Raw genomic sequence first — 23,800 nt, 5'->3', positions numbered from 1 at the left:
ATAATTCCACTTTCAGGAACTTAGACTATAGAAATAGTTGCGAACAAGGATGTTTTCTGGAGCATTTTGTGTTCGTAAATAGCCATTAATGTGGGACTAGTTAAATCAAATAAAGAATACACGCAGTGGAATACTATATAGTTGTCATGAGTATGAGGCAGCTCTGTGTGTATTGATATGGAATGAGCTCAAGGCATGTTAAGTAAAATAAGAAAGGAGCAAAATGGCAGCGTGGTGTGCTACTATCGGTGTTGCTATATACGTGTGCATAAAGAATATACGCATCTATGCTCGTGCATGCACAGGTTCTCTCTGAACTAGTTCATACAATAGCCCATGAGGCCTGACTTATTCTAACCTGCCCCTTGGCATCTTGTTATGACTGCTCTGACTCATCTCTCCCCCTTGTTCTGCTCCACCTGCTCTGGCCATCTCGCTTTTCTGGAACAGTCCAGGCACCTGCCTGCCTGAAGGCTTTGTATGATGTCAAGAAAGTTATCCTCGATGTCCACACAGGGCTCACTTCTTCTTTCTTCAAGCCTTTGCTCAAACTTTCCCTTCCCAGTGAGGCCAGCACTGACCACCCTAATTGAAACACATCCCTCAGCCTGTTTCCTTACCTTAATCTCCTCTTTATTTTGTCTGCGGTATTTAACACCTTCTAGCATTCTGTTATTCAGTGTGCTTAGGTACTATGTTTGTGGCTTATGGCCTAAGTAATGCAGATATTCAGTTCCCTAGGGAGGGGAATTGAGGTATGGGAGGTTGAGATGGGAAGGAGACTTCGTTTTCAGTATATACCCTTGTGTTCTCCGCACCATGTGTTTGTGCTAACTGGTAAAAATGTAATACAGCAAACTGAGGGATTGGAAGGGAGGGGGTTGCGGAGTGGGTGAGCCTGGTGGTGGGTCTTAGGGAGAGCATGTACTACATGTGCATAAACAATGCATCTTGGAACACTGAAAAAATAAAATAAAATTTTAAAAAAATGTAATACAAATGTTTAGCTCTACCAACCGGATCCTAGAAGTGGAAGGGACAACTTGGACCCAACCCCTTCATCTGATGATGGTCCAGGGGTAGAGCAGTGAGCGAATTTGCCTGAGGTTACAAAGCCAGGCTTTAAATCCACATCTCCCAACTCCAGAGTCCTAGCTCTTAAGCATATCCTGTCCTAGAACCTCTTGATTTGGGACTCTAATCAGCCACTTTAAATGTAGTGTGACAAATGCTAAGCTAAGGTGTCCCAAAGGTGAAGGTTGGCCTCTGCCTGACATCTCCCGTTAACGATGAATTCCAACAGATCGTCTTGGATTTTTGGATGTGTGAGATTTGGGCTGCAGTGTGCATGAAATAAATGGGAATACTGGGTTTCTGGGCTTGGGGAGTCTTTTATTAGCACTTTACAGTCAAAATAAAGTATTACTCTCGGTCCCTTGGTCGTTGGAAGCACAGTGTTCGCGAGTCCTGCACTGCCAGATAATTTGTCTTCTGAAGTGGTCAAGAGGTCTAAAGGATCTGCCGGGTGTTTGGGGGTGAGGGAGGGGGTGGGAGGGCCCTTGGCCTTGTCACAGAGTAATGGGAGTATTTCCAGGAGTTGTTAAAGGCTGGCTGCTGAGCTTCTTGAACAGCCCTGGCGGGTGGGAGGCCTTCTGACCCTGGGTCAGGTGGCGGACCCGCTGCCGCTGCTGGAGCCAGTAAAGCATCTCCACCTTGTCGTGCTTCATCTTGTCCAGGTATCGCCGCCCCCTGAAGGTCACTGGCTCCCCAAAGACTGACTCAATCTCCTCCAGGAGGGAAGCCAAAGGAGCCTGCAGGACACTGATCTTCCTGTGCAGACGGCTGCGGAACTGACTTTCCTCCAGGAAGCGACTCGGGTCCATGGCAGTCTTTTGGAAGAAGCGGTTGGGGTCAGAGGCTTCTCGCTCAAACCATTCTAGTCTCCCTAGCAACATCTCCCGTAGCTGAATGGGCTTCAGGGCTTGCTCCCAGGCACTCACCAATGAAGGCAGCTGCCTCAGACGGGTGTTGGAGCTGTACTTGATGGCCATGTCCAGCCGGTCCTTGTCGGGGACCTCCAGCATGGACCACAGGCGTTCCAGACGCTTCTGTAGGTTCAGGATTTTGTAGGGTTCTCCCAGGAGGCTGATCTTTTTTCCTAGCCTGTGCTCTAGCACTGTGTTCCAATCCCACTCTCCTGGCACAAAGTCTGGCTCTTCGTCTTGCAGCAAGGGAGGTGGGTACTGAATCTTTAGGGGCTCTCTGACAGGGGCTTTGGTCTCCACAGGAACCTCCTCTTCATACATTTGGAAGATGACATGGAGGAAATCGGTCTCTTGGTTGGTGAGGTACTTGAAGTAGTCATCCACAGACAAAGTGGTTTTCCACCAGCTCATCCAGGAGACTTTGTTTGACCACTTCTCACAGCCTTTGCTTGCTTGGAGTGATGTGAGGGAGGTTGCCTTGTCAGAGGACTGTACAATGTTTGCTCCCTGGGAATAAAGCCCAGCTAACTTGGGATTGATGACGCGATACTGTTTTTCTTGACGTAGAATGGCTGAGGACAGGAAGGCTGACCAGTCTTTACTGGCTGCAGGCTCGACCAGGGGTCCCTGGTCCAAAGAGAAGTGGTCAAGAGAGACGCGGCTCATCAACTCCTTGTAGACCTCCTTGACGTTATTGCCAACAAAGCAATTGATATCCATTTCCTCGATAAGTTTGGGTTCTAGTTCACCCGCCAGGTGGTTGTACAGGACTCCGGCCCCCTCAACGTGGAAGGAGTCCAGGAAGTTCCTCTCAGACATCTGCACAGCAGCTGCCTGGACCACAGCCTGATTTCTTAGCTTCAAAGTAACAGTCACTGGCTGTGGTTGAAGTGGTAAGGATCTGTGGTACTGGAGGCCCCACTTCCCAGTGGCTTCTTCCTCTTCGAGGCTCTTCAACATTCTCTGCAGTTCCTGCAAGCGATGTGTGGCAGCTGGGCGGCGGGTCAGGGCCCCCAGGAGTGGGGGCAGGCCCGAGTCCAGCAGGGAGTGGTGAGGCCTCTCCAGTTTCATGTTCTTTATCATCTGCTTCAGGTCCTCAGCCACCATGTCACCTGCCAGCTCTGTTTTGCTTTCTGGAACCAGGACCAGTGGGGTTAAGGGGCGAGGGGGGAGTGGAGGAAGGCCCAGCTCATTTGCTAGCTTCCAGCCCTCCCGCAGAGAGGGCATGGACTGGCCCCTCTGGAGTTGGAAGTAGAGGGGACGGTGGGAGGAGGGGGAGGGAGCTCTGCTGGTGGGAATCACGGAGTACTTGGGCACAATCTGTGTGGAACTGAAGTTGCTCTCTCTCTTCTTCTGCATGGCGGACAGCCACTGGAGAGGCTTTTTCTTCTTCAGCTGGGGGATGGACTTCAGTTCCTTCACTGGATCCATTTCAGGCTCGCTGAGAAACTCCTGCGGACGGCTGAGTTGGATGAGGTAGTTTAGGGTGAGGTTGCAGCTCGGTACTTGGGCGAAGCTGGTGCTGTGAAGCCATGGGATAGAATAAAGCTTGAGAGCCCCACTAGGGCCTACCGGGCGTAGCTTATGCATGCCACCACGGGCCTGTTCTACCTTCAGCAGGGCGAGGAAGTCAGCGAGCAGGCAACGGTAGACCTCAGGACTGGTAAGAAAGATTGTGCAGTCCCTGGCGAGGCTGGCGGTCAAACGGGTGAGTGTGGCTGATTCAGTGAAGACCCCTCTGCGGGTCGACATGGTCTTCAGCACGTGCAGGTAGCGTAAGAAGAGCTGCTCGCTGCTGAGCAGTACGTAGGCCTGGAGCCGCTTCCGCAGTCTCTGGTTGTTCAAGTGGCTCAGGCTAGGTTCAGCGGGAGGCTCCTGCCAGCTGCACTTTAGCTCGTCCAGGATGACCTCAGTGAAACGGAGTCGGCTTTCGGTAGGCACGCGCACCGCCAGCCCGCTGCCGGCCAGCCGGTTGGTCACTTGGCTGCACAGCGACGCCACCGTCAGCCGGGAGACCGGCAAGGGCAACAGCATCGGAACCTCCTGCGGAAGGCGCTTCTGAGATTCTGGGCGTGTCGCCTTGCGGGGGAAGAGCGACAGCGGGCCCAGCAACCGGTGGTAAAACCGCTGAAGCTCGAGCTCTGGTTTGTAGGGCTCCATCTTTGCGCCGGCGCCGCGGGAGGTCTGGGCAGAAGAGGCCAGGAGGTTACTAAGGCAACCAGAGCCCGAGGGCCCGAGTGCGCCTGCGCAGCCAGTGCCTTCCGACGCGTGCCGTAAGGGGGAGGGCCTGACGTAAGCGCGCTCCAGGAGGCGGGGCAAAGCGTGGCTTCCGAAACTCCACCTCCCCGCGACGCAGTTAAGGTTTTGCACCTGAGCGGCGGAATAGCTTAGGTGTTACGGCCGGTGGCTGGGGCCGGCATGGCTTCGGATTCCGAGGACCCCGGGACGGCCTGCACGGTGAGCGTCGAGGCCTCGTGTGGGAGTCTCTCTGGGCAGAGAGCCTCGGCCCCTGGGGTGATTGTTAACGCAGGGAAAGGTTAACGCGGGCACCTGGGGCGGGGCCTGGGGCCTCCGCGGGGAAACGGGTGCGAGATCAGCAGGGGCCTTGGCTTTAACGTTGGGGTTTGGTCTTGGCGGATAACGGCTGGTAATGAGGGCCTGAGAAGGGGTCACGTGAGGGCGTTTCCCAGGGCTTTTGGGGTGGTCCTAGGTCAAATAGTGAAACAGTCACACGCAAAGGGGTTCCCGAGTCTCATCAACCGGTCCCTGCCACCCTTGCAGTTGGAGTTCACAGTGCAGATGACCTGTCAGAGCTGCGTGGACGCGGTGCGCACGTCCCTGCAAGGGGTGGCAGGTAAGAGCCAGAACAACTTGTGCGGACAGTCCGGAGGCTTCTAGAAGGAGCCGGCAAATCTCGTAGACCAACAACACTATTCCCATTTACACATGTGGAAATTGAAACCCAGAGGTAGGAAGGAACGTCCTCGGAGTCGCACGGAGACCCAGAGTCAGAGCCTAGAGTACAGATCTCATGCCTGCCAGGCCAGAGCCCTCTACAGATTCTGGTGCGTCTTATATCTCAGGTGCCCAGGGAGTGAGGCGCTAGACTGGGCATACATGGGCCCACCTCTAGAGTGTGTTTCCTAGATAGCAAGCAGCCCTTACTTGCGAAATGGCATAATCATGACAAAGCCAACAGCAGCCCTGGCCATGTTCCATCCTAGGCAGCTCCCAATTTTTATGAGCCAGCTAACTGGTCTGGAGGTGACCTTGCACGGTCAGAAACATCTGAGAAGGTAGAGCCACCCGCGTGGCCCTGGGAACCGCTTGCCTTTGATTCTGTTCAATGTTCATCCAGTCATTCAGCAGGTATGGACCGGACCCTGGGGGCTTTTTAGGGAGAAGTGTTCACAAATGTGTCAGACACAGTCCCTGCCCTCAGGGAACGATGAGCGTGCAAGCGTTGCTCATGGAAGAGATGAGATGAGATGGGTTCTAAGCTGGGACAGCGGTGGCACTTGGCCGGTACAGGGCAGCGGTAGTGGATAAGGGTACGTGACTTCAAATCCCTTTCTTTGCGTTTAAATCCCCGCTTTGCCTCTCAGCCGCACGTAGACCTCATGCACGTTACTACTTTTGCCTGTTTCTTCTGTGTTTAAATGGGCATGATAATGGAAGCTACCTTGGAGGATTGTCATGAAGAGTTAGTTGGTTAATACTTGTAAAGCCCTTTATTTTTTTTTTTTAAAGATTTTATTTATTTATTTGACAGACAGAGATCACAGGTAGGCAGAGAGGCAGGCAGAGAGAGAGGAAGGGAAGCAGAGAGCCTGCTGAGCAGAGAGCCTGATGCGGGGCTCGATTCCAGGACCCTGAGATCATGACCTGAGCCGAAGGCAGAGAGTTAACGCACTGAGCCACCCAGGCGCCCCGGTAAAGCATCTTAAAAAAAATCTCTGACATGTAGTGAGAGCGCACTAAATCTTAGAAAATACGAGAGGAAGGGCTTACAAGTGGCAGTCCGATTGGGCAGAGGCATTTGGGGACAGACATTGAAGCAGAGCGAGAGAGAGAGAAATGTTTTTTAAAGGATTCTCTTTATTCATTTGACAGAGACAGCACAAGCAGGGTTAGCGGGATGGGGGAAAGCAGGCCCCCCACTGAGCAGGGAACCCAATGCGGGACTGATCCCAGGATGCTGAGATCATGATCTGAACCGAAGGCAGCCACTTTAACCGACTGAGCCACCCGGCTGCTCTGAGAGAGAGAAAGTTGCCCTCTCCAGGAGGCCTGGGAGCTTTGGGGAAGAGGGTTTTGCTCATCTTGGAATAAGTGGGAGGAGCTCCCAGCGCAAGGCCCACTTCCTTGAACCCTTATCACACACCCTAGAGTTCCATGTGGCCTCATGTTTTCTTTCTTAGTGGGCTTTGAGCGAAGCAAGGGCTGGCTTGGCTGCACTCTGGACCAGCCTCCCTGCATCTTGCCCAGCTGCAAAGCCAGCCTTCTTGGTTCGGGCGTGGTTCAAGAATTCTGGAAGTGCACTGGTACAGGGAGCAGCCCACTGGGGCCCTCCCACTCGAGGAGCAGAGAGTCAACTCTTAGGAGACCCAGGACAGGAACCCACCTGTGTGGAAGTCAGTCCATCGGAAAGTCTTGTCTGCTCTGAATCTAAAATATATTTGGAATTCAGTAGCCTCTCTTTTTCCATTCTTTGGCCTTCACACGAATCCAAGCCACCTTACATCTCCCTGACCCACACGAGAACCTCATCTTCCGGGCTTCCTCCGGCCTCTGTTGTCCCCTCCAATAGCTTTTCCATACAGAAGCTCAAGTGATTTTTAAAATAACACCTTAGAGGGGCACCTGGGTGGCTCAGTGGGTTAAGCCTCTGCCTTTGGCTCAGGTCATGATCCCAGGGTCCTGGGATCCAGCCCCGCATCGGGCTCTCTGCTCAGCAGGGAGCCTGCTTCTTCCTCTCTCTCTCTGCCTGCCTCTCTGCCTACTTGTGATCTCTGTCAAATAAATAAATTAATTAAATTACACCTTAGATAATATCACTGTCCTGTTCATTTAGGCCTTTAATAACCCTCTGAGTTAGGTAGTAGTAGTATCTCCATTTGCAGATGAAAACTCAACAGAAAGGTTGAGTAACTTGTCTAAGGCCACACAGCTAGTATGTGGCCGACTCAGGATTTCAACTCCAGAGTCCACTCTCAACCACCATACACGGTGCCTTCTCCCAGTGGCCTCCCAGTGCATTACAATTGAAATCCAGATTCTTTCCTGTTGGGCCTTGCTTGACTGGTCTCCACTTACAGCTCCCTATCTTATTATTCTCTTTATTCCCAACTTTAGCCACACTGGCCTTCTTTTCTTCTTGGAACACACGTCACTGTTGTTCCTGCCCGTGCTCTTCCCTCGCTTGGAGGGCCGTTACCGGACTACATTCAGGCCTTCGCTCAGGGTCTCAGAGAGGCGGTCCTTGACCAGCCTCAGTGGCTCGCCCACATTTGTTCCCTAACACCTAGTTCACCGATCACTCCTTTCACTGTCTGCATCTCTCTTGTGTGTATATTTGACACTCGTATCCCTGCACTGGAACACATGCTATTTCCTGGGGCACAGATGTCGCATGACTTGTTCTCCGCTCGCTTTCATTGGCTGGAATGCGGCCTGTGATGGGTGCTTAGTGTCTGCTTGTTACATGAGGTGAGCAAACAAAGTTTCTCGCACTGTGCACTCTACTGGGCCCTGGGAGCCTGCGAGGGAGCTGAACCGCACTTTCTGTGGGGCAAGGGGACCGAGCATCAGCTTTGGGGCTGGACAGGCTGCCTTCCACACTTTGTGACCTCAAGCCAGTTGGGTCCCCCTCAAGCTAGCCTCGTTTCCTCAGCTGCCTGATGAGGGCAGTATCCTCGTCCTGCCGTGTGTAAGACAGAGCACAGCTTTTGGCATCCGCTGGAGGCTCAGAGCACGGGAGTTCCCTCATCACCCTCCCTGTGCCCCCTCTGCGGCTCTGGACATCCAGAGGCATCTCTAGGTGGACCCAGAGCTCACAACGCTCTGCAGGCTGCCTGGTGGCACAGGGTAACATTTTGTGCGAAGTGAGGGCCAGTTTGGTAACTTGGAGGGTTTTCTTCCCACAGAATCCCCCGGTACTTGCAGGGGTGGGGCTGCGAGTCTCCCCAATTCTGCCCCTCCCCGACAGTGTCACTGCCGCCTTGCCCGTACCCTGGGGGTTTTTATTCCAGCCTCTGCCTGGTGCTTTATCCAGGCATAGCCCGGCTTCTCCCACAGCCTGTGAGCCCCCCCTGGGGACAAGGACCAGTGCGTTCCCTGACCCTGGCCTCCTCCACATCCAGCCCAGCACACATTTGGTGAGAGAATACGGAGGAGGGAACCCAAAGATGAAGGGAACGACGGTAGTCCGTGTAGCCTGCGGTTCACAGAGCGCCATCTCAGCAGCGTGAATCTGCTGATTTAACCCTTGTCTTCTCGACTGCCCATGGCTCCCCTGGGTTTTACGTGCGGAGCAACAAACACATCAGCTAAGATCAGAGAGAGATGAGGTGAGAACGTTATCATCCCCAGTCCCTCCCCCGTGCGCTGGCTAAGGGTTGGAGAGTTCTCTTAAAAGGCTTGGGAGCCCTGAGTATCTGAATGAAAGAGAAGCCCCTTCTCTTCCTTCTCCCGGGAGGCTCATGGCCCCCGAAGATGAGCAGGTGTCCGAGTCATCCCACAGTCTCTGCACGCAGGGTGACGTCGGGGCTTTGGTGGGCAGTTGGAACACACTTAACTTTTGAACCTGACCCTTGTGGACCACACAGAGCTCTCGCGCTTACAGAGGATTGTAGTCAGTGCAGCGTGAGTTCCTGGGGGGGAAGGAGGGAGCGGCTACAGGAGGACAGAGGACGGGGTCCTAACCCAGCCTGCAGGGTGAGAGAGCTGTTTCAGGGTGAGCAGCGTCCGGATATGCTCCAGAGCTAGGCGGCCTGAGACGAATTCCACTTCCGCAACTTACTACACTGTGCTTTTGAGCAAGGTTCTTAAGTCTTTCTGTGCATTAATATCCTCATCTGTGGTAAAGGGATAATAGGACCCACCTTGGGGCGCCTGGGTGGCTCAGTGGGTTAAGCCTCTGTCTTCCGCTCAGATCATGATCCCAGGGTCCTGGGATCCAGCCCCGCATCAGGCTCTCTGCTCCACAGGGAGCCTGCTTCCTCCTTTCTCTCTGCCTGCGTCTCTGCCTACTTGTGATCTCTCTCTCTCTCTCTCTCTCTGTTAAATAAATAAATAAAGTCTTTAAAAAAAAAAATAGGACCCACCTCACAGGGTGACTTGACTGTCTAATGAGCTGATATGGGAAAAGTACAAAAAGCCCACAGTGCGTGTGCGGCAGATTTGAGTTCTCATGATGACGATGATAGTTACCCCCCCCTTTGTGATGCGTGTAACAGCTTTATTGACATATAATTCAAATATCACAAACTGTTCCCATTTTCAGTGTACATTTCAACGGTTTTTAAGATGTTCCGAGTGGTGTGGCCATTATCGTTGTCGCTTGTACGTTTCAGCCCCCGTGAAGGAATCGTGCCCTTCCGCTATCAGCCTCCGTTTCCCCGATCCCCTAATCTACTCTCTGTCTCTAGGGTTTTCCCTGTTTTGGATGTTCGGTCCATAATGGCATCACCTACCACGTGAGCTTTTGTGGCCGGCACTCACTTAACATCGTATTTTCAAGCTCCCTCCCTGTGGTGGCATTATGAACAATTCCTTCCCTTTTGTCTTCTGATGGCTGAGAAATAATGGCCACACGTTTTCTTTATCCATTCATCTGTCGATGGGCATTTAGGTTCTTCTCACCTGTCAGCTCTCGTGAATCATGGACTGTTTATTGATGGGCCGCTTTTATTTAAAAAAAAAAAATAAAATAATTATTTGTGTTTCTTAAGTTGTAAAGCATGCCTGGCATATAATAAGGACCAACAATACTCTTGGGGGTGAAGGGGCCTTATCCCCACTTTATTCCTAAAGAGACAGACTCAGAGAGGTTGAGGGCCCGGCACAATCAGAAGGCGGTTTCTGAGCTTGCCTCCAGCTGTGGGAAGGTTGGTGAAGATGAGGTGGGGAGGGACCCTTTTCTCTCTTCCCCGCTCCTAGCACAGGGTATCAGCCCTCTGCTGCCTTCTCCCCTCTGTCTCCTTCCAGGTGTCCAGAGCGTGGAAGTGCAGTTGGAGAACCAGATGGTCCTGGTGCAGACCACGCTGCCCAGCCAAGAGGTGCAGGCCCTTCTGGAAGGCACAGGGCGGCAGGCGGTGCTCAAGGGCATGGGGAGTGGCGTATTGCGTGAGTAGCCACTCTGGCCCTGGCCTTGGCCTCTCTGGGAGGGAGGTGGCCTGGTGCTGGTACATACCTAAACCGTAGGATTTGGGGGTGTGGGGTTCGAGTGGCTTTGGGGAAAGCGTGAAAGTTATATGGAGCTCTTTCCCTGCCCTTCCTGGGCCGTGTGGGGCTAGCCGAGGTGGCGAGCCAGCCCGGCTGTCTGGTACCTTGCAGAGAATCTGGGGGCAGCAGTTGCCATTCTGGAGGGCCCCGGTCCCGTGCAAGGGGTGGTGCGCTTCCTGCAGCTGACCCCTGAACGCTGCCTCATCGAGGGGACCATTGATGGCCTGGAGCCTGGGCCGCATGGACTCCACGTCCATCAATTTGGGGACCTCACGGGGAGCTGCGACAGGTGAGTCATCTATAACGTGCCCTGTGGCATCTTCACCCCCCGCTCGTGCATCCCCGGCGTGCCGGGGCCGTATGCAGCTCCCCGCACACACTTTCACACTTGGTCCTCACAAGAACCGTGAGGCCCGTCCCCCCAGGCCCAGTCTGCGGACGAGGAAATGGAAGCTCCGAGGTTAAATGACAAAGGCCCTGGGGCATGTGAATGGTGGGGTGGGATTTGAACCCCCATCTGACCTTAATGCTCCTATTCGTGGCCGCCGGATGGCCTCTGTAGTGGAAGTGACTCCAGGACACAGCAGGGCAGGTCCCCGTGTCCCGGTGTTTGCCGGGCTGTGCGGCAGTTAGTTCTTCCTCATCTGTGTCTCCCCTGAAAGCTTAGTGAGGGCAGGACCCACAGCGGAGTCTGGCACAGAGTGAATCTGTCGAGCGAGTGAGTGAAATAAACCCAGTTAGAGTGAGACGGGGATCGGCTGGCCCGGGAGCCAGTGTCTTGCTGCCCAACTGCCCCCTTTTCTTCTTAGCTGTGGGGACCACTTTAACCCTGATGGAGCATCTCACGGGGGCCCTCAGGACTCTGACCGGGTAAGTGTCCATCTGGGTGAGGCTTAGGCTGCGGGAGGGCCCGAGGCCGCTCCTGGGGCCTTAGCGCGCTATTCCTTTTTGGTGCGGTCCTCTCGCTTTATTTTGTTCATTTAGAAAAATCAACCCTTTCCGTGGTGGAGCCACCCCACCACCCCCAGGAGCTCTCAGTCCCGTGAGGGAGACCCTTGAGAGCCCCATGGCTGCAGGGCGGTGAGGAGATCCTTGCAGGAGCCTGTAGGAGGCCCCGGGAGCCCAGAGTATACACACCCATCCGCCCTGAGCCCGAGGACATGGGCAGTGGGAGGAAGCTTCCTGGAGAAGCTGTGTGTGTGGAAGTTGAAAATCTTACCTGATGGCGCAGCTCCCTGCCTGGAGTTCCACTTTTTTTTTTTTTTTAAAGATTTTATTTATTTATTGGACAACAGAGATCACAACTAGAGCAGCAGGCAGAGAGAGAGGAAGGGAAGCAGGCTCCCTGCTGAGCAGAGAGCCTGATGCGGGGCTCGATCCCAGGACCCTGAGATCATGACCTGAGCCGAAGGCAGAGGCTTTGACCCACTGAGCCACCCAGGCGCCCCTGGAGTTCCACTTTTCCCCAGAGAACTGTTTCCCTTCGGAGGGGCGGCGAGTGGCAGGCCGCCTTGGTTTTGGCTCATCCGCATATGGCTTGTTCTGCTAGTCGCATTTTGCTGTAAGTTAACTCCGTTTTTTTCCTGAGGTAAACTCGGGTGTTTTTTAATGTTTTAATCCAGCATGGAATGTTTCAAACATTCCAAAGTACACAAACTTGTCCCAGGCTCCTGTGCCCTGTGTCCCCATCACCCACGGTCAACAGTGACCAACTCCTGGCCAGTCCTGTGTCATCTACACCTCCAGGCTTTCTCCGCCATTATTTTGAAAGAAACCAAGACATCGTTTCATGTAATTAAGGTGGATTTGTTTTTTGTGTTTTTTTGTTTTGTTTTGTTTTTTAAGATTTGATTTTATTTACTTGACAGAGATCACAACTAGGCAGAGGGGCAGGCAGAGAGAGGAGGAAACAGGCTCCCTGCTGAGCAGAGAGCCCGATGCGGGGCTCGATCCCAGGACCCTGGGATCATGACCTGAGCTGAAGGCAGAGGCTTTAACCCACTGAGCTGCCCAGGCACCCCTAAGGTAGACTTGTGTGTTTTTTTTTTAAGGTAGACTTGTTTTTTAATAAGAAACTTGATATTGTCAGAGAGACGGGAAAACCAGTTCTTTTTTTTTTTTTTTAAGATTCTATTTATTTATTTGACAGACACAGTGGGAGACAGAACACAAGCAGGGGGAGTGGGAGAGGGAGAAGCAGGCTCTCTGTTGTGCAGGGAGCCCCATGCAGGGCTCAGCCCCAGGTCCCTGGGATCATGACCTGAGCAAAAGACAGCCGTTTAACGACTGAGCCACCCAGGTGCCCCAAAAACCAGTTCTTGTAGCCATAAGAGCAGGCTCACTGTGAAAACAGTCTGTGGTGGTCAAATAAACATTGGTAGAGTCCCGCTGGAGTCTGGCCTGCTAGGTCCGAGAACTGCAGAAGGCCTACGTTTTCTTCTTCTTCTTCTTCTTTTTTTTTTTTAAGATTTTATTTATTTATTTGACAGACAGAGATCACAAGTAGGCAGAGAGGCAGGCAGAGAGAAAGGAGGAAGCAGGTGCCCTGCTGAGCAGAGAGCCCGATGCGGTGCTTGATCCCAGCATCCTGGGATCATGACCTGAGCCGAAGGCAGAGGCTTTAACCCACTGAGCCACCCAGATGCCCCCTTCTTCTTTTTCTTTTTATTTAACATTTAATTATTTAAATATTTGAGAAAGAGCGAGCACATGTGTTGGGGGAGGGGCAGAGAGAGAGAGAGACTCTCAAGTGGACTCCCTGGTGAGCACCTAGCCCCATGTGGGGCTCGATCTTAGGACCTTGCGATCATGACCTGAGCTGAAACCAAGAGGCCGATGCTTAAGGGACCAAAGCACCCAGGCGCCTCCATGGTGCATGTTTCTTACTTCGCGTACCTGATTTTTTGGACAGCTCTGTGGCATTTCAAAGGGTCAGAAGTTTGACTCCATTCCCCTCCCACCCTGGGAAGCTGGAGAAGCCAGACGAGTTTTTGTCGGGTTCACTGTGTGGTGCTGTGTTTGTGCTCAGCGTAGCAGCGGGTCCTTGCTGTGCACCAGATGACTCCAGACTCGGGGGTTTAAAACAGCAAGCATTCATCATCTCAGTTTCTCTGGAGCAGGAACCTGGGTGCAGCTTAGCCGGGGGCCTCTGGCTTAGGGGGACTGTAATCAAGGCATTGGCCGGGGCTGCCATCATCTGAAGGCTCATGTTGCTCTTGGCAGGCCTCCTCAGGTCCTCCCTGGCGGTTGGCCAGAGACATCAGTCCTTTGCCACGTGGGCCTTTTGCTAGGGCGGCTCGCGACACAGCAGCTGGGCTTCCCTGAGAGCAAGTGCGTGAGAGAGGGCATCCCAGACTGAGCCAAGCCATTCTCTTTCTGTAACCGAATCTAGCAAGTGACGCTAGGTCCAGCCCACGCAGTGGAGGAGCACACAAGGACGTAAGTACGGGGGAAGGTGCGTCGTGCAGGCTGTTGTCCTCGTCGAGCCTTGAGAGGTGCACAGATTTTCTGCACAGAAATCAAGCCGGTGAAGAACAGAGAGTGTGAACTGTCAGGCAAAGCAGAGAAAACGCAGAGCCCCCAAGGCTTGAACCAGCAAGGGGCATTTGGGAACTGGGAGCACCGTGTCTCTTACAAAGCCGACATCAGAAGCCTTGCCACCTGTGCTTTGGCCTGTTTGCACCGGGCCCCTCTCTGGGCGGGGAATCAGGAGGGGCTGGACCCAGCTGCCCTAGCGTCCCCAAGTCCTTGATAGAGATTTGAGTAACATCTAGCCCGCCAAGGCCACCATGATGCCTGACGAATCCCTTTGGGATTTCTGCATCTGCTTTGGCCAGCTGGAAGTGAATTCAGTGTGGGGATTTACACCAGAGCCTGGTTGTCCCTTTACACATCTCCTGACTGGGGCCTTCTCTTCTCTCGCCCGTCCCCAGCCCGTCCCCTTCATGCACTGTGCTAGAGGGATTGCTGCCAAGCACAGTGTGACCGAGGCATGTCCCGGCCCACAGCCGTTTTTTGACTCCCCAGTGCCTGAGGGCTCTGTAGGCCCAGCCCAGTTGCTGGGTGTGACATTCAAGGCCCTGCAGCCTGGTTCCTCCTTCCCCAAGTGCAGGGGAGGAAGAGGCCATGCCTCTGAGCCGCACTGCCAGGCTGCTTGCCCCTTCAGCCCAGTCCTGAAGATGCTCCTTGAGGCTCGGTATCCCCTCCCCTTCCTTAATCTTTCTACCCGAAAGGATGCCCATGCAGGGTAACACAGAGTGCCAGGTGTCAGCAGGAGCTGCCTCTCTGGAAAACCGGATAAAGCAGAGATGGTGCTCCTTGCTGCTTATCAGCCCCGCCACACAGTGACGGGCTCTGTGACCGTCCATCTCAGCAAGCTCGTGCGCACCAGCCCACACTGGGAAGGCTCCTGCTTCTGCCTAAAGTGTCTGGTTGGAGACAACTTACTTGCACAAATGTGGGTCTCTGTGACTTGTCAGTAGGGTCCAGTCAGCAGGAAATCTCCCTGCCATACTTAGTCTATGTTTCATAACCACTGGTCTGTTCTGTGTCTGTCTCCCCACCACGCTTCGAGCTCCTTGCCTGGGGTGGGGGGCTGCATGCGTACCCCTCCCCCATGCCTGCGGCTTATGTCTGACGTAGGCGGTGCTCAGTCGACGTGTTGGGACATTTCGTGCTACCTTAAAAGGGAGAAGGTAGGCAGAGCCAGACTCTGGGGAGGGGCAGGACAGGCCCCCCCCCCCTGCTCCGTGTGTTTCTTTTCTCTGTTCCAGGAGGCTGGGAGTCAGGGAATGGTCCTGGCTGCTTCCTTAACTTAAGCCCAGGGGAACTGTAGACAGCCAAGGGCTTAGAGTCAACGAGAGGTTGGAGAACTGGGCTCGCGAAGCGGTAGCAGCCAAGCTAGTTTCTGAGGCCGAGATGCAGGAGGGGCAACAGCCTTGCAGGAGACACGGTCTGGTCCAGTGGGCAGGACCCCAAGGAAGGCAGTCGCTGTCCAGCATTTCAGTACCCAGGACGGAGCATCCAATTGCCTTCCTTGTGTCCTCGGCCGTCCCGTTATCCCACCAGACCGTACCCAGAGGAGGACATTGGTACTTTTGAGAAGGGGAATTGGATCCTGGGAAGCTAGAAGCCAGCAGCTGTCCCCCACGCACCCCTCTTCTCTCCCCCGGGTCTTCTCTGCAGCACCGTGGAGACCTGGGGAACGTGCACGCTGATGGTGACGGCCGAGCCAGCTTCAGGATGGAGGACGAGCAGCTGAAGGTATGGTAGAAAGGGAGGTGGGGATCTCTCCTAACAGGCCCACTGTCTGAGGCTGTTATCTGCCCTCAAAGGTATGGGATGTGATCGGCCGAAGCCTGGTCATCGACGAGGGAGAAGACGACCTGGGCCGGGGTGGCCATCCCTTATCCAAGGTCACGGGGAACTCAGGAGAGAGGTGAGAGATGCCACCCCCGACAGGAGACTCCGCTCAGCTCGTGGTTTATGGTCAAGCCCAGAGGAGCCCAGACCAATGCCCAGGGCCTACTCCTGACCACACGTTCTTCCTCAGGTTGGCCTGTGGCATCATCGCACGCTCTGCTGGCCTCTTCCAGAACCCCAAGCAGATCTGCTCCTGTGATGGCCTCACCATCTGGGAGGAGCGAGGCCGGCCTATTGCTGGTGAGGGACGGAAGGAGCCAGCCAAGCCGCCTGCCCACCTCTGAGCACGGCCTCAGCCCTGGGGTTGGGGCTGTTCTCCCCGCTGAGCACCGTCCGCTTCCAGAGAGAGGGGAGGGAGGCCCTGCTTGCCTGGTCCCGGGAGAACTCGGGTGCGGGGTGTGAAGGGTCACTCTGATGTTCCCTTGGCAAATTAAAGTTTTATTTTCATACAGAACTCTGGATTTTGTCTGTGTCCCAGTGTCCCTTTACGGGCTTGCTGAACACAGTCTGTGTCTCTGGCCTTCATGAGAGGACTACCTCTTGGCTTTGGAGCCAGACAAAACTGGATTCAAATCTACACAGCTACCGAGGGCAGCATTCCCTCCAGGGTCACAGTGCGGGACCACGGCACGCAGGTTTCGGTCAGACACCCTGCTTTAGTTCCTCCCTGAGCTCGGCCCTGTCATGCGGGAAGTCGAGAGATGCAGGTGGCCGTCTTCTCCCTGCCTTGTCGGCTGAGTATCAGAAAAAGCCTGTCTGCCGAGGAGCGGGAGGAGGCGGAGGCACAGGGAGCTCCTCCGAGCTGTTGGATCATGTCAGACACCCCCGAGCACCCGCTCTGGGCCTTTCCTGAGGCCTTCTGCTTCCTGACCGGGGGGTCAGGAGTCACTCCTGGATTTCCCCCAGGCATCCCCTCCTCCTGCTTTTTAAATTAATTTGGCTTCAGTTGATTTTTTAAATTCACAAGTAAAAGACTTTTTTTTTTTTAAGATTTTATTTATTTATTTGACAGAGAGAGATCACAAGTAGATAGAGAGGCAGGCAGAGAGAGAGAGAGAGAAGCAGGCTCCCCGCTGAGCAGAGAGCCCGATGCGGGACTCGATCCCAGGACCCCGAGACCATGACCTGAGCCGAAGGCAGCGGCTTAACCCACTGAGCCACCCAGGCGCCCCACAAGTAAAAGACTTTTAATTAACCTAATAAGCAGAGTGCTTGGCGCAGGACCTGGCGCGCAGGAAGTTAAGGGACGGGTGGCTGCGCTTCTGAGGCCAGACAGGGCCGCTGGAGGCTGCCCCAGCCGAGCCCTCCTCTCCCAGGGATGGCCGGTATCCAAGGACTAACGTGTGGGGCCAGGGATTCTGGGCGTCCCCGCTTACTGTTTTGCCTCCCTCCCCCGACACTCCTAACCCCCGACTGGACTTTGTCAAGCTTGCTCATCCATGAAAAAACTGCTTTTATAACACAGTGAGCTGTCAGAATACAAACTTTGCCCCTTACCATGTCTGCTTGGAACCAGGCAGGTGGTTTTCCAGCTAGCTGACCTTGCTGACTTGTGCCTGACTCTGTTCCCATTCCCTAGGCCTTTCCTCTTTCTCCCTCAAGGCTGCCAGCTCTGCGCCCAGCCCTGGCCCTTGGACCCTGTTCTCTCACCAAACCTGTGCTGGTTGCTTTCCAGCTCCCCTGATTCCTGGGAACCAAACCCCTTGTAAGCATGGGACCCAGGCTGTCTTCCCCTGCCCCAGATCATGGCAGGAGATCCTCATGGACCTTGCCCACAGCCAGCCCCTGACCTTCTCTCACCTTCATTCTGGAACGACAGCTGGGTTTTACCCTCTTATGGTCAAACCTCTTACCAAACCCTACCACTCTGTTCCCACTTTTAAAGAATCAGCATCGGGGCGCCTGGGTGGCTCAGTGGGTTAAAGCCTCTGCCTTTCGCTCAGGTCATGATCCCAGGGTCCGGGATCGAGCCCCGCATCGGGCTCCTTGGTGGGGAGCCTGCTTCCTCCTCTCTCTCTCTCTGCCTGCCTCTCTACTTGTGATCTCTATCTGTCAAATAAATAAATAAAATCTTAAAGAATCAGCATCCCCATTAGCTTTTCTCTCTTTTAAACTCTTAACCATTGGGGTTCCTGGGTGGCTCAATGGGTAAAGCCTCTGCCTTTGGCTCAGGTCATGATCCCAGGGTCCTGGGATCGAGCGCCACATCGGGCTCTCTGCTCAGCAGGGAGCCTGCTTCCTCCTCTCTCTCTCTGCCTGCCTTTCTGCCTACTTGTGATCTCTGTCTGTCAAATAAATAATATCTTTTAAAAAAATGAACTCTGAACTGCATCGCTTTCTTTTTTATTAAGGTTTTATGTTTATTTTTTTAAGATTTATTTATTTGAGAGAGAGCGAGCAAGCACACGCGGTGGACGGGGAAGGGTAGAGGGAAGAGAAGAACCAGCTCCCCGCTGAGCAGAGAGCCCGATGCGGGGCTGGATCCCAGGACCCCGAGATCATGACCAGGGCCCGAGGCAGAAGCTTAACCAACTGAGCCCACCAGGTGCCCCAGGGTTTTATTTTTAAGTAATCTCTCCACCTAAGGTGGGGTTTGAACTTACAGCCCTGAGGTCAAGAGTCGCATGCTCTCCTGACAGAGCCAGGTGCCCTTTAACTGTGTAGTTTTTATTATTTTATTTTTTTTAGTTTTTTTATTATTATTTTTTTTTAACAGAGAGAGTATGACAAGGGGAGGGGCAGAGGGAGAAGCAGACTCCCTGCTGGGCAGGGAGGCCAATGTGGGGCTGGATCCCAGGACGCCGGGATCTTGACCTGAGCCGAAAGCAGCCTCTAAACTGACTGAGCCACCCAGGCACCCCAACCGTGCAGTTTTTAAACTTTGGTTTTAAATCACAGAACACGGTTCAAACACGGTTCTTAAAGGCCCAACCGTGAAGCAAATGTGGAAATTTGACTAAAGTTCCAAAAAGTCCTGGGGCTCCTGGGAGCACAGTGTGAAAATCTTTGCCAAATTCAGTCGTGTTGGTGTTGTGTCTCAGTCTCTACCATGTCCACAGCCCATTTGTACTATCATTTACCAAATACTTAAAGTTTTTTAGCCACTTTTAAGCTTAATTAAAAATGAAATTTTAATCATTGTGGCTAACACCTATTAGTGATTATTAAGTGTTTTCTAAACACTCCATGCAGTAACTCATGTAATCCTCAAGGTGAGGACTACACGGTAGCTTCTGTTGTTATCCTGTGGCCCAGATGAGCAAACTGAAGCCCAGGGTGGTTATGGAACTTGCCCAAGGTCACACAGCTGGTAACAGAGCAGCGTCTCAGATCAGATTCATGCGGGCCAGCTCTAGGCCTATACTCTTAACCACTGTTGGTTCTCACTGTAAGTATAGGGAGCAGGATTCATTTGTCATAAACAGAAATTTGCTAGAGAAAGAACATACATACATAGCTACTTATTAAAATATTAAAAATATTAAAATATTAAATACATTAAAATATTAAAAATAAATATTAAAATAAAAATTGTTCATCGGTGAGTCACCCCAAAATTGTGTGTAACTCCAGTGGTTTTACACCGCGTGTCGGGGAACCCAGACACTTTCTTTTGTCCCCGGTTCTCTCTGCCTCCATTTATTACTTTTCCTCCGCCCCAGGTGCTTTCTCAGTGGTCCCCGCCCCCCTCCCAACTCCAGCCTCATGTCCATGTCTTAGGGACCTCTTGTCTCTCCCTTCCCTCTTCACTCCGGGTTTGCCCCTTCTCGCGTTCCATTCTCAGCGCTGCCTGGGGTTCCACACTGGATTTGTAGACTGCGAACATTTAAGGAACCTCCTATTTTCGCAAGTAGGAGACCCTCTCCCCAGCTGAACCCTGGCAGGGGGGCCCAACTGGAGCCCCCTTTCCAGAGCAGTGGCAAAGCCTCTTCTGGGGACTCCTGGCTGCCAGTGGGGGTCCCTGGAAGCAGTAGGGCTGTTTCTGAAGGCAGCTGCAACTCTGGCTCCTGAAAATCCCTCTTCCTGTTCCTCTGTCTTCTCCAGTGGCTCTCGGGGTGGGGGTGGAGGGGCTTGTCCCCGGACCAGCAGCATGAGCATCACTTGGAAAGGTTTGAAGGCAAATTCCGGGCTTCCCTCCAAACTCATTGAATCAGAAACTCTGTGGGTGAAGCCTGGAAATCTGTTTTAAGAGCCTTCTAGGTGGGGTGCCTGGGTGGCTCAGTTGTTAAGTGTCTGCCTTCAGCTCAGGTCATGGTCCCAGGGTCCTGGGATCAAACCCCGCATGGGGAATCCCTGCTCAGCGGGAGGCCTGCTTCTCCCTCTCCCTCTCCCACTCCCCCTGCTTGTGTTCCGTCTCTCACTGTGTCTCTCACTGTCAGATAAATCAATAAAATCTTAAAGAAAAAAAAAAGAGCCTTCTAGGTGATTCTGAAGCACATTAAAGTTTGAGAACTACTGGTCTCATCTTTTAAAAAATGGGTTAGCTCAGGGCCTGGTACCCTCCCAGAGCTGCGTGTTTACCTGCCGTTCCCTATCTTCGGGTTGGAGTGCCCCAGCCTCCAAAGACTTCTCTTCAAATTTAAATACATATATGATACCTACTTCCAAGGAGGACTTGCTTTATGTAAGCCAGAGACAAAGAGATTATACCTAAAAACCAAAGTGAGGGAATAACTATAAGAGAGTACACAGCTTTAAAGCAAAGAGGAACGCACCCCGGGTTCCCATGGCCTCGTTGCCTGCTAATACCATGAACAGTTTCAGTAGCAAAGAGCCGTCTCTGTGTTTATGATGCACGCTAGTCGTATTGGTGCACTGAAAAGACTGTTAGTGATAACTTGGAGGGAAAAAAAGAACCATTGTGATTCAGCTGATAATGGCCACTGAAGTTACCCGGTCCGAATCCCTAGAAGCTATAAATGCGACCTTATCTGAGTCTTTGCAGATGTGATTGAGTTAAAGATTGGGGGGATGAGGCGATTATCCTGGATTATCTGGATGGGCCCTGAATGCAAGCACCTGTATCCTCACAAGAAGGAGACAGAGTTTTGACACAGAGGTGATGGGAGGACAACAGGGAAAAACTGAATGATGCTGACCTTGAAGTTCGGTCTGCTGCAGCCACAGACCCAGGAGTACCAGCAGCTCCTGGAAGCTGGCTGCGAGAGGCAGGGAGTGGATAGCCCTGCTGACAACGTGACTTCCGTCCGCTGCTATGAATTTTGAACTTCGGGCCTCCAGAACTGTGAGAAAATGAATCGTTGCTTTAAGTCACGCGGATTGTGGTGATGTCTTGTAACAGCCACCAAGAAGCCAGCACAGTTAGGATTCAATTTTATTAAAGTAACACATGTAAATTTTCCTTAAGCCTTTAAGTTCGAATTTCAAAACTTATTTTTCTATTTTCAAATCTGGCAAAATAAGAACATTATCCCGGGGCACCTGGGTGGCTCAGTCAGTTAAGCGTCAGCCTTTGTCCTGGGTTGTGATTCCAGGGTCATGGAATCAAGCCCCATGTCGGGCTCCCTGCTCAGTGGGGAGTCTGTTTCTCCCTCTGCCTGCCATTCCCCTTGCTTGTGCATGCCCTCTCTCTTTCTCTCTCTCTCTCAAATAAATAAGATCTAAAATTAAATAAAATAAAAATCCTGTTTAAAAGTTAAGTAAATAAAGGGGCGCCTGGGTGAATCAGTGGGTTGAGCCTCTGTCTTTGGCCCAGGTTGTGATCTCAGGGTCCTGGGATCAAGTCCCGCATGGGGCTCTCTGCTCAGCGAGGAACCTGCTTCCCCTTCTCTCTCCCTGCCTCTCTGCCTACTTGTGATTTCTCTCTGTCAAATAAATAAATAAATAAATAAATAAATAAAATCTTAAAAAAAAAGGTAAGTAAAAATAAAATTTTAAAACTCATTTTTTATTTGTTGAAATAAAAATAACAGAAAATTGATCATTTTAACCTTTTTTTAAAAGATTTTATTGGTTTGAGAGAAGGAATCGGAGGGAGAGAAAGAGAGTGAGTGCACAAGCAGGGGGCATGGCAGAGGGAGAAGCAGACTCCCCACTGAGCAGGGAGCCCGACGTGGGGCTAGAATCCAGGACCCTGGGATCATGACATGAGCCAAACGCAGATGCTTAACTGATGGAGCCACCCAGGCACTCTACCTTTTTTTTTTTTTTTTCCTTGAGAGAGAGAGGGAGAGCACCCCTGAGCAAATGGTGGTGGGGGCAAACAGTGGTGGGGGAGAGGATGAGGAGAATCTTTTTTAAAATTAATTAGTTAACTAATTAATTTGAGAGAAGGAGCACAAGCAGAGGGATCAGCAGGCAGAGGGAGAAGCAGGCTCCCCACTGTGCAAGGAGCCCGATGCGGGACTCCATCCCAGGAGGCTGGGATCATGACCTGAGCCGAAGGCCAATGCTCAACCAGCGGAGCCACCCAGAGGTCCCAGAGAGAGGAGAATCTTAAGCAGTCTCCACATCCAGCATGGAGCCCACAGCAGGATTTGATCTCACAACCCTGAGATCATGACCTGAACCAAAATCAAGAGTAGGACACTTAACCAATAAAGCCACCCAGATGCCCCTAATTTAACCATATATAAGTGTACCTTTTTGTGGCTTACCTGCATTCACAGTGTTGTGCAACCAACACCATCATTCATCTCCAGAACTTGCTCATCTTCCTAATCGGAAACCCTGTCCCCGTTAAACACCAACTTTCCATCCCCTGTCCCCCAGCACCTGGCAAGCACTCTGCCAATCTACTGTCTGTCTCCATGAATTTGACCACTCTAGGGTCCTCACGTAAGAGGAATCATACAATATTTGTTCTTCCGTGATTGGCTCATAAAATCAGTTTCTTGAGTATTCCTTCTAAGTTCGAAAACCAAGACTGATCGGTCAGATTCTCTAATAGGTCAGCCTTTCTTTAAACATGACACATACTTTAAATGCCAAATATATTCAGGTTTCCCCAAATATGACAAAAATCTACTTGTGAGCTTAAAATTATTACCAGTATGTATTTCATTTACTTCAGTACGTTTGGTTTAATTCTACATCTTCCCAGTATTGAGATAGATCACCTACAAAAAGACACTTTTTCAGCTGAAAAGAAGTTGGGCTGCAGCCCCCAGGACAGGAGCTACTGACCTCTGGGGCTGCGCGTGTCAAGGGCACTTCTTCCTCTGCAGTAAGTGAGTAAGTGTACTTGCTGGGTCTGCTTTAAATTGTTGCTGTGGTAACAGGGAACTCCAAGGCCAAACCCTACAGATGGCATTGGCGTTGACTTCACACACTATGGTTCCCAAATTCAGATTAAGCCTATAAGGTAGGTTTCCATAATCTCTTAATTTTATTATCTGATTTAGGCAATAAAAATTGTGTGAATTGCCTCCCTATCCCCATATCCCCACACTTGTAGATTTCTTCTTGATTTGATCAAATTAAACCCAAATAATCTATTAGAGGTTGGCTTTTCTTCTTTCCCTCCCCTCTTTCTCTTCCCCTCTTCTCCTCCCCACCCCTTCTCCTTCTTCTTCTCCTTCTCTTTCTCCTTCTCCTCCTCCTTTTTCTCCTCCTCCTCCTCCTTCCTCTCCTTCTCCTGGTCCTTCTTCCTTTTCTTCTTCTCCTATAATCCTAAAGACCTTCTAAGGACAGATCTTTTTCTGTCTGGAAATGAATTTCCCACAAAGCAGCATCTTTACATAATGGGTGAATTCCTTGCTAGTGTTTTCAACACTGCATTTATGTTCTATGTATGACCATGTTTAATAATCATTCTTACTCATGCATATACCCAGGAAAATGTAATAGCGATGAGTCGGGCTTTGGGTCCATCCAGATCCCAGGTCTACTGCTTTCTAGCTATGTGACCTTGGGGAATGCCTCTCAGTCTTCTCTATGAAATGGGGATTACGATAGGCCAATCTCATGGGCCTGCTATGATAATCAAA

At 52.1% G+C, this 23,800-nt stretch overlaps 2 protein-coding genes across 2 annotated transcripts; one reads left to right on the top strand and one right to left on the bottom strand.

Annotated features, from left to right (window-relative positions):
* Nucleotides 1-1,568: 1,568 nt before the first annotated feature.
* CCDC87 (coiled-coil domain containing 87) lies at nucleotides 1,569-4,145 on the bottom strand. The gene has a single exon (XM_046014559.1). The coding sequence runs from the start codon at nucleotides 4,143-4,145 to the stop codon at nucleotides 1,569-1,571; it is 2,577 nt and encodes an 858-aa protein (XP_045870515.1).
* Nucleotides 4,146-4,305: 160 nt separating this feature from the next.
* Nucleotides 4,306-16,302, top strand: CCS (copper chaperone for superoxide dismutase). The gene is made up of 8 exons (XM_046016878.1): nucleotides 4,306-4,442; nucleotides 4,767-4,839; nucleotides 10,194-10,331; nucleotides 10,542-10,719; nucleotides 11,240-11,300; nucleotides 15,615-15,692; nucleotides 15,764-15,867; nucleotides 15,982-16,302. The coding sequence occupies exons 1-8, from the start codon at nucleotides 4,404-4,406 to the stop codon at nucleotides 16,133-16,135; spliced, it is 825 nt and encodes a 274-aa protein (XP_045872834.1). The 5' UTR covers nucleotides 4,306-4,403; the 3' UTR covers nucleotides 16,136-16,302.
* Nucleotides 16,303-23,800: the final 7,498 nt, after the last annotated feature.

Source organism: Meles meles, chromosome 8, assembly GCF_922984935.1.
Source record: "Meles meles chromosome 8, mMelMel3.1 paternal haplotype, whole genome shotgun sequence".
Taxonomy (NCBI): domain Eukaryota; kingdom Metazoa; phylum Chordata; class Mammalia; order Carnivora; family Mustelidae; genus Meles; species Meles meles.
The sequence above is the reverse complement of the archived record's forward strand: the minus strand, read 5'-3'. Positions and strand labels throughout refer to the sequence as shown.